The sequence below is a fragment of the Chamaea fasciata genome, unplaced genomic scaffold (assembly GCF_029207755.1).
Source record: "Chamaea fasciata isolate MVZ Bird 193981 ecotype frontalis unplaced genomic scaffold, bChaFas1.0.hap1 SCAF_4, whole genome shotgun sequence".
Taxonomy (NCBI): domain Eukaryota; kingdom Metazoa; phylum Chordata; class Aves; order Passeriformes; family Sylviidae; genus Chamaea; species Chamaea fasciata.
The window spans coordinates 39,192,836-39,203,380 of record NW_027094089.1 but is presented as its reverse complement, the minus strand read 5'-3'; the positions used below and the strand labels follow the sequence as shown (position 1 = coordinate 39,203,380).

Here is a 10,545-nt window from a genome sequence, read left to right as displayed (position 1 = left end):
AGGAAAAGGCAGAAGTGTTTAATGCCTACTTTACCTCAGTTTTTAGTGGGAAGATGACTTGCCTTCAAGACAACTGTCTTCCTGGGCTGGTAGATGGTGTCAGGGAACAGAATGGTCCCCATTATCCAAGAGGAGGCAGTCAGAATTGCTGAGATGTTTGGGTATTCATAAATCTATAGGACCAGATGGGATCCATCCGAGAGATGAGAGAGTTGGCAGATGAGCTTGCAAAGCCACTCTCCACCATTTACCAACAGTCCTGGCTCACTAGTGAGGTTCCAGATGACTGGAAGCTGGCCAATGTGACACCCATTCACAAAAAGGGTGGGAAAAAGGATCCCAGTAATTATAGACCAGTCAGCCTGACCTCAGTACTTGGAAAGATAATGGAAGAGTTTATACTGAGTTTCATCACACAGAATTTACAGGATGGCCAGGGTATCAGACCCAGCCAGCATGGGTTTAGGAGGGGTAGGTCATGGTTGACCAACCTGATCTCCTTTTATGACCAGGTGACCCGCCTGGTGGATGCGGGAAAGGCTGTGGATGTTGTCTATTTGGACTTCAGCAAGGCCTTTGACACTGTCTCCCACAGCATACTCCTGGAAAAGCTGGCAGCCCATGGTTTGGACAGGAGCATTCTTTGCTGGGTTAGGAACTGGCTGAATGGCCAAGCCCAGAGAGTGGTGGTGAGTGGTGCTGCATCCAGCTGGCAGCCAGTCACTAGTGCTGTTCCTCAGGGGTCTGTGCTGGGGCCCGTTCAATTCAATATCTTTATTGATGACATGGATAAGGGAATTGAGTCTTTCATTAGTAAATTTGCAGATGACACTACGCTGGGAGTGTGTATCGATCTGTTGGAAGGTAGGAGGGTTCTGCAAAGAGACCTTGAATGGTTGGATGGATGGGCAGAGTCTAACAAGATGCAGTTTAATAAGTCCAAGTGCCAAGTCCTGCATTTGGCCACAATAACCCCCTGCAGCATTATAGGCTGGGCACAATGTGGCTGGACAGTGTCCAGGAGGAAAGGGACCTGGGGGTTCTGGTGGCAGCAGCTGAACATGAGCCAGCAGTGTGCCCTGGTGGCCAAGAAGGCCAAAGGTATCCTGGTCTGGATCAGGAATAGTGTGGCCAGCAGGAACAGGGAGGTCATTCTTCCCCAGTACTGGACACTGGTGAGGCCACACCTTGAGTGCTGTGTCCAGTTCTGGCCCCTCAGTTTAGCAAGGATGTTGAGACACTTGAGCGTGTCCAGAGGAGGCAACGAGGCTGGTGAGGGGCTTGGAACACAAACCCTGTGAGGAACGGCTGAAGGAGCTGGGGTTGTTTACCCTGGAGAAAAGGAGACTCAGAGGTGACCTTATCACTCTCTACAACTTTTGAAGGGTGGTTGTAGATAGCTGGGGATTGGTCTCCTTCTCCAGGCAGCAACTGACAGAACAAGGGGACACAGGCTGCACCAAGGGAAATATAGGTTGGATATTAGGAAAAAGTTTTTTTTACTGGAAGAGTGATAAAGCACTGGAATGGTCTGCCCCGAGAGCTGTGGAGTCATCATCCCTGGATGTGTTTAAAAGAAAGGTTGCCTGGATGTGGCACTCAGTGCCATGATCTAGTTGAGGTGTTAGGGCATGGGTTGGACTCAATGATCTTGAAGGTCTCTTCCAACCTAGAAATTCAGTGATTCTGTGATCTCGACCTCTTGGGGCGGAGGAACTCCACAGGTGTTCAAGGAGGGCCATGAGTCTGGTGAAGGGCCTTAGAGGAGAAGCCTTATCAGGAGTGGCTGAAGTCACTTGGTTTGTTCAGCCTGGAGAAAAGGAGTCTGAGGGGAGGCTTCATCACAATCTACAATTTCCTTGTGAGGGGAAGAAGAAGGGCAAACACTTTTCTCTGTGGTGACCAGTGGCAGGGCCCAAGGGAATGGCCTGAAGTTATGTTAGGGGAGGTTTAGGTTATATATTAGAAAAAGATTCTTCACACAAAGGATGTGGGCACTGGAACAGGCTCCTCAGGGAAATAGTCACAGCACCAAGCCTGACAGGGTTCAAGGAGCATTTGGACAATACATTCAAGCACATGGTGTGACTCTGGGGTGTCCTGTGCAAGCCAGAAGTTGGACTCAATGATCCTTGTGGGTCCCTTCCAACTCAGGATACTCTGGGATTTTTTTTTTTTTTTTTTTTTTTTTTTGGTTGGTAAGGAGTGCTCTAAATCCTGAATATTTTGGTTAAAAAATAAACAAACAAACAAACCAAGAGATGCAATACGGGTGCAACTCCAAAAGTGACTTCTGCACCTTTCTCTGAAGAGGAGCAACAGCTGTTATCTGAGTCAATGACCCGTTTTAACATGCCTTATTTTCCTTAAGTACCAAAAGCTATATTTTTCATATTTCTTGAAGCCATGTCTAGACAAGCCAAGCAGGTGTAAAATTGTTTTGGCTGAGCTAGAGAGCCAAACACAGTTGAAATAATTTCCAGATTGTCCTTCCTTGGAGTGCATCTAGTGGAGAAGGACAAACCACGGTCACGGCAAGACTTTGAAGGGAAAACAAGGAGGAAGAATACTGGGGGATGGTAAAGTTAAAGGGGGGTGGGGGGCGGGAGAGGGAAGATATGAAAGCAGGGTAGAAGTTCCTCTGCTCTTGCCTCACACAACATGGCAAGCACCCAGGCATGGGTGGCATTCCACCCACGTTCATGCACACACAGGACACACGTTCTGATCTCTGCCAAACCTCGTCCACTCGTTGGGGTGGGCGCCAAAAATGCGAAATGCAATCCAAAGGCGTCCCGCACCCTCCTCCCAGTAAAGAGTTATTTTAAAACTTTACGCACAGTGCTCGGTAGCAACAGTGACCAGGCATAAAAGGGCAAAGGAGAATGGCAAGGGAAGGAGCACAGGAACAAGAGGACGGGTAAACCCCACCAAAACTATCGCAAAAAGGCTACAGCAGCATCAGTGGGGAGACCCGGGACGGGAAGGATGGCTCAGGGTCCGGGAGAGCAGAGGACGGCTTCCGAGCTCCGGCGAAGCACCTTGCGCCGGGCTCGGCGCCGGCTGGGAGGGTAGCCCCGCCACTGCTTGGTCAGGGCCGGTGTTGCCCGCCGGAGAGCGCAGCGGAGCCTGCACGGGAGGCGCGGCGGCGGAAGCGCCGCAGGAAGTCGGTGCCTGAGGGGCTGTCACGGGGGCGGGGGCGGGGGCGGTGGCGGGGCGGCCCCGCCCGGCCCGGCCCGGCAGCCGCAGCGGTTGCCCGCTGAGAGCCGTCGCCCGCGCCTTCCGTGTCGCCCCCGATGGTGCTGCCGGGGTCCCGCTGCCCCAGACGGCGGCGGGCTCTCTGTCCGCCGCGGGGCCGGGCTTTCGTCGCCCCGCCTCCGCCCGGGCGCGCCGTCGCGCCGCCGTCCGTGCCCCCCGCTGCCTTTCCACCCGCTGCTTGGGCTGGGGCTGCTGCAGACCGGCCTGGGATGCGCCCTGGTGGCCCTGAGCTTCGGGGCGCTGTCGCTGAGCAGCGCCCCGCAGGTGAAAAGCGCGTGTGCCGCCTGGGCCGGCTGCTGGGTAAGTGACGGTCGCGGGCCGGGACACGCCATGATGGGGTCCGGCCGTGCGTGCGCGGCACCTGCGGGATTGGCTGTCCCGAGGGAAGCGTGATCCTGCTCTTCCGCGATCGCTTGGGAACGGTCGCCGGGTATCGGGGTAACGGCTTTTTGCAAGTTCTGTAGGATGTCTGCAGGACCTCAGCTGTTAACAAACGTCGAGACAAGCTGTTAAAAATGGCAGGAGACACAGTTTCCTCCTTTAAATGCCTTTATTAATAAGCAGGGGTCTCGAGGGGTGGCCTACGCCACTGCTGCTCCCTTTCGTCCACACCGCTGAGGAGGAGGTGCAATCCACTTTGCTGCTCATGCTGCACACTGGGAGTTCTCGCCTCGCGGGGGTTCCAAAGAACTCCCCTTGGCTCATAGAGTCCAGGTGTGTCTTGCTCTTTAAGTACTTTGGAAGTTATGGTGAGATACAAGAGCTTGTCTATGAATACCCTCGGCATAAATACCCTTGTGTATGGTCAGTCTAGTGCTGTCTTTGGCAGATTTAAACTTTGAGTTGGCTCGTTTCGGCCAGGGGCTCTTGGTGTTGATCGGGTCCCATCATGCAGCTGGGCTCTTTTAATTCCCATAAGGGTGGCAGCAGCAGCCTGACTGACAGGCCGATTGTCATCAGGAAGTAGGAAGAGGATCTGACAGGAAGTGGAGCAAGCAGGGAACGAGCCAATGGGACAGGCTGGGTACAGGCAGGTAGAGCAGCAGCAGAAATGGAGAGTGGTGATGCCAGGGAGCAGCAGTGGCTTGACCCGACGGAATCAGGTAAGTGGGATTTTGGGGTAAGGGATACAGAGTGGACAAAACTGCCAAACAGCATTATAACTCTTGAACTAAATTTAGCAAAACATTACAACTCTATAACCAACAACTTATAACTTCATCACAATTCTTATTTATCACAAAACGAATAGGTGAATTATTTAAAAAATTATGAATATCGCCCTAATGCCAATATCCAACTATGACGGACAAAAGACTCTCTAACAGTTTAAAGTTAGAAAGTGTATGTTTAATTACGACGCCGGGCAGCGTGCGGGATAGCTCCCAAACACACGCGCACCTACAGAAGATCACAGGGTCTTTTTTATGTACAGAAGTATTGAACACCCAAAACACAAATGTATATTCATGACTTTAGTACATCCCATTCCCCGTTTCGTATGGTAATTAGCCAAAAGCTATTAAGCATGCGTGGTTTGTTCTTTGAAATGGGTCAGTGGTCTTTTTTTATGGGGCAGGGTCTCAAAATGATGAAGTAAGTGAGTCTTCTTCGTTTTGACTTTTGAACCTTTTAGTGTTGCATGACAACTGAATCCTGTTTTCCCAGGAATATTTAATTTATGAATTCATTGTCCTTCTTGAAGCCTATTGATTAGTCAGAATACACAAACATAAGGTGACAGGCCTCGTGATTTATCAGTTCCTTAAATCCAGCCTCTGCTTATCAAAAGGGAAGTTTATCTGTCTTACTTCAGCAATATTTAGTTAAAGTCTTTAACTAAATAAAATTAATGTTTCATAGGGGATTTATTTCCTATTTTTGAAAGACGTTTTTGGAAAAAAAAAGTACTTGGTTGTTTTGCACTGTCAGACACATGATTTTCAAAAGTTGTTGTGTATGTAGATGTTGCATGTTTGTGCTTTGTGCCTTTACTCGTAGGCATAACGTACAAATAAATCAGCAATGTTCGTGGGGAAAAATCATGGGCTTAGGACAGTTTTGTAAGGAGTACTGAGAGAAGTTATTCTATCTCCTGGTGGACCCTGCTTTAAATCTCAGCTTTATTAATACGGAATATATATGAAGGTTTGTATTGCAGGAGCTAGGCAGTAGGAAGCAGAAGTTAATAAGTGTAGGAGAGTCAGATTGATTTGTCCCAATTTGTGGGCCTTCCAACAATCCGAAAATCCTGTGCTGGGACAGAACACTCAGGTCTTGCTGCCTGTGTGAACAGTATCAGCTGGCTTTAAACATTTCAGTTAAATTGCTGGTGTTGTTCACCACTTGTGAAAATGTGCTCAATGCAGTAGTTTGGGGATCAAGTAGTTCCTGTTCACCTGTATAATGCAGTGTTCATCCCTGAAAGTACACAGTCCTTGAGGGGTGAGGGAAAATCCAGACCATCCAAATGTCTATGTATGGTATCTCTTGAGATCTTTTGTCTTTTTTTTGTTTTCTTGTTGTTTTTTTTTGTTTGTTGGTTTGGTTTTTTTGGTTTTTTCCTTTTTTACTCTAGGTTAAAAGAAGTTTAAATGTATGTAACCAATGGATTTTCTTTGAATTCTGCACACAGAACCATGCTTATGCTTTTAAAATACTTTAAAGTTGCACATGTAAGATAGAAGTATTCAGTATTTTTAATAATCAAGAAGGGTATTGGTTTTGTTTGGGGTTTTTAAATTATATTTCTGAAACAATAGTACACTGAGAAAAGTTACGAAAATACCATTTGTGTGTAAAAATATCAGTGAAAATTTTAGCCCCGAAGCAATCTGGAAAAGCAGATGCCATTAAAAGCTGACTGATGTGTCTGGTTGGGTGCTTTTTGGTTTGGTTTTTTTTCATTATGGATGTGACATGCTAATTTGTGAGGGGCATGTCAGGAAAATTTTGAGAAAGACTTTCACTTATTCTCTTTAACAGATGCCATGAAATAAATTGGTTGCCCTTAAGGGAAAAAAAAAATTACATCAGTATTGATGTGCTTTGTTCTAAAATCTTGTGTCCATCTTGCATTCAGAGAATTAAAATAATACTTTGTTATGAAACAGCAGAGTTATGTATGTGGTTTTGCAACACCAGTGATGATAGCAGTAGGTGTTTGGCCAAGTCATATATGTGTGTTACGCTAGATCAGATTGGTCATGTCAAGTGAATGAAGTTACAGAAGGGATTTATTAAAAATACTGGTGGATGACTTCCTGCTTGTTCCAGTCTTCCTGTTTCTTTTTAGGGTAGGAGCTTGGTGTCCACTGGCTTAGTCCCAGAGTCCAATGAATTAAAAGCATATCTGCCGATTTATGGGATATAAATGTATTTGCTTTTCTTTATAGGGTTCCCATTCTTCCCATTCGAGACAATGTTCAGGTAGTTTAGAAACTGTTTGTTAAAGTTCTACAGCGATTCTTTACCATTTCTTAATTGTTTTGCCCTGTAAGGTAAAGAAAGAATCATAGGGTTCAATTCTGTGGTTCAGCAAGTTTGGTCTAACAGCTGCTGTTGGCGAAGGGTATGGTTTTATTTTGACTTCTTTTCTTGTGCTGATACTAGCATACACCTGATTAAATAGCAAAATGTTTCAGGGAGCTAGTGCTGGTGCTCTTTATTGATTTTAGTAGGGTTCATGCCCTGGGTTTTTGTTCACCAAAATGGTCAGAAGTCCACAAAGGGGAAGACAGAAGTAGGCACTTAATGAGTGCTGAGCTGGTGATTGAGAGTGGGGCGGAAAAGGACAGCTTTTAGACTTGCTAGCCATGTTGCAGAGAACAAGTACTCAATTAGCTGAAAGCAATTACTTAAGGCAAACGTGGAGGTTGGAATTGCTGACCTACTGCTTCTCCCTATGCATGTTTTCTGGGAGAAAAAAAAAGAAACAAGCAGATTTTATTTGGTTGTTATTTCACAAGATTCTCTTAGGAGCAAAGAACCTCATCAGCATTCTCTGCTGATGGATGTTCTCTGCTCTAAAGAGGATCTTCGTATCTTCCTAGCATTGCTGTAGTGTTCCAAAGCACAGTAATAAAAACAGTGTAAATGGCATTTTGTGAACAGTTCTTTGCTTCTTGGTGATGCTATGTTTTTTGATGTTGTAGGCAATCTTATGTGGAATCTTAGGGTTAACAACATGGAAGAGGCCAATGCTGCTTTTGGTAAGTATGGATTTAAGTTTGTAAGGAAATTATAAAAAAATCATGCTAGTTTAATAGTCATTGGTAAAAAAAAAATCACCCCTTTCTCCTTTAAAAAATAATGTAAAGTCTTTCTTTTCCAATTGTAGAATCATAATTATTTAAAGAGAAGTCAAAGGCCATGAAAGGCTATATTCTTTCCTGCATGGATGAAGTCCCCAGTGAGAGCAAGAGTGAAGTCTGGAAGAATTGTTAATGTTATTTAAAGCTCACGTTTTATGTTTTCGTATGTATAAGAAAATGCTGACTTAGACTAAGTAATTTAGGTTCTCTGAGGCAGTGCATCTTAAACTGAAAGGAAGGAGATGGTTTTAAATCTTAGCTTAGTTGTAGTGTTACAGTTTTTGACAATGGGTTTGAGACCCAACTTAACACCTTACAGCAGGATCCAGTGCTAGTTTCATATACAGTTGACATTGCATTGCTGTGAGAGAAGTAGATTGATGTGCAAGGTGTGTAAGCTGTTTCCACATGTAAGTGAAATCTTGAGCTGTGTTGCTTTTAACGTCCCAGAGTTGGGATTTGAAAAAGAGTTTTGGAGTTGCTTTTGTTTGTGTGTGGGTTTAGAGAATTTTTTCATTTGGTTGGTTGATTTGGGGGTTTTTTGTTTGCTTGTTTATTTGTTTGGAATTTTTTGCCTTACTGTCACTTCTGAAGACTTTTTTTGGGCCAAGGCAGTTGTTTCATTTTTCTGCAGCACTTCTTTGGGATCCAAATGGGTATCAGTGAGAAGTACCAAGGATTAGATGTGTGAGCTTAGATGAGTGGATAGAATCACAGAATTGTAGATTCACCAGCATGTTGGAAGAGAGATTTGAGATCAAGTCCAGCTGTCAACCCACCACTGCCCCAAACCCCTAAACCACATCACTCAGTGCCAGGAGGTGTTCAAAATGCCTCTTGAACACCTCCAGGGATGGTGACTCCACCAGGTCCCTGTTGCATCCTATTCCAATGCGTGGCTAACCTAACAGCAAAAAAGCTTTTTCTAGTATCTAATCTGACTCTCCTTTGTCTCAATTTAAGGCCACTTCCTCTTATCCTCTCACTGCAGGCACTATAGCAGATACGGGCCCCCGACTCACCACAACCTCCTTTCAGGGAGTTGTAAAAAGCAATCAGGCCCCCCCTGAGCCTCCTCTTCATGACACTAAACAACCTCAGCTCCCTCAGCTTCCCTCATGAGAGATGTTCTTTAGTCCTTTCAGGAGCCTCATTTTCCTTTGCTGGACAGGCTCCAGCCCCTCAATGTCCCTTTTCAGGTGAGGGACCTAGAACTGAGCACAGTTCTGAGCAGAATTGAGCAGAGAACTGAGGCCTCCCCAGTGCCCAGTAAAGGGGCATGATCACTGCCCTCGTCCTGCTGGTCACGCTGTTCTTGACACAGGCCAGGAGGCTACTGCCCTGTTTGGCCACCTGGGCACACTGCTGGCTTATGTTCAGCTATCTGTCAACCAGCACCCCCAACATCCATTGTTATTTCTCAGTGTGCATGGGTTAACAAGGGCAAATTTTTTAGTTTTGTGGATATAGAGAGGAGCCTAGTGTTAGAGACTCCCAATCTGGAAGGGCCATATTTTCATCAAGATAAATGTACATGCTATCAGTCTCAAACTGCCTAAGACTTGTGCAGTACTCCTGTGTCAGTATTACCTGTGTTCTGTGCTGTTTCTATAGCATGCTGTTGCTCTTTCACTCTTTAATATTCTCCTTTGTATAAACCTTATTTTTCTTTCCTAATTTTACTTAAATAGAAAGCTCAAACTCTTCTTTATCCCCTCTTTTATTTCAAATGATCTTTAGGATGGTCACATGCTGAAGCAGGTTGCCCTCGAATATTGTGCAGCAGATGGGAAAGTCTCTAACATGAAACTGATGAAAGCTCTGAGCAGCCTACTGTGATTTCATAGCTGACCCTGCTTTTGAGCAGGAGATTACGCAGGAGTCTTCCTCAGCTCTCATATAGCTACAATTATTATGTGATTCAATGATACTGTTCGGGATTTTTTTCTTTTTTGTATGTGTGTTCTATAGAGGTTTGATTTTTGATAGCCAGATTAGATCAGCCTTAAGACTGGGAAGCATTTCTGCTAAAAGAGCAGTGAAACCCTGGAACAGGCTGCTAGAGATGTGGTTGATGCCTCAAGCTGTCAGTGTTTAAGAGACATTTGGACAATGCACTTAATACTGGGCTTTGATTTGTGGTGAGCCCTGAAGTGGTCAGGCAGTTGAACTAGCTGGTTGTTGTTGGTCCCTTCCTACAGAAATATTCTGTTCTAAGTGGAAAAATAAAAAGAAAAAGGAAATAAACATTAAACTCTTCTTGAGGGTAAGAAATTCATGCCTTAAACTAGCTACAGTCTTTCAAGGGCAGATGGTTAGTTTTTGTGAGCCTATATATGTATATATATATAAAAATAAAATAATATATATGAATTATAATATATATTATATTATATATCTTATGTATATTATAATATATAATAGAATGTATATAAAATATATATTATATACATATATATATTATGTCTACCCTCTAATAATTGAGTTATGATGAATGGACAGTTACATGAATTATAAAAGCAAGCTTCTAAATGTCTTAGCAGTGAGAATCATTACAGAGTCATGACTTAGAATTATGACATTCTTAAGCAAAAATAAAAAACTCATTCAGAACTAAAACATATCCTTTTGTCGGTTGTGACTGTCCTCCCTTTCTAACTCCTTGTGTATGGCCTAAGCACACCCAGTGATGGTTTCTTACTATCTGTGTTTGGGTTTTTGTAAAGGGTCAGGCTGTCATGGCTGCCACTTCAAGCCACAGCCTTGGTCATGGAGAAAAACAACCAGACTGTAAGCTTTTCCTGTGATGGGAAGATTCTGGTGCTGCTGATGCTTGCAGAAAGCACAGGGCTGCAATGCTGTGAGAAAGGAGCTGGGGTTGGGCGGTGGTGTTTCAGCCACTCGTGTTTTTCCTTGGAGGAGAGAAAGGAAGGGAAACACATTGGTTAGATGTTAGCACCATCTACTACTGTGA

The 10,545-nt window shown here is 44.8% G+C and overlaps 1 protein-coding gene across 1 annotated transcript in view; it reads left to right on the top strand.

Moving 5' to 3' along the window:
* Positions 1-1,000: 1,000 nt before the first annotated feature.
* Positions 1,001-10,545, top strand: part of ENTREP1 (endosomal transmembrane epsin interactor 1) — a 32,270-nt gene continuing 22,725 nt past the window's right edge. The window contains 4 exon segments of the mRNA XM_066182500.1: positions 1,001-1,101; positions 3,244-3,350; positions 3,353-3,558; positions 7,413-7,469. Coding sequence (XP_066038597.1) covers positions 1,001-1,101; positions 3,244-3,350; positions 3,353-3,558; positions 7,413-7,469 — 471 coding nt within the window.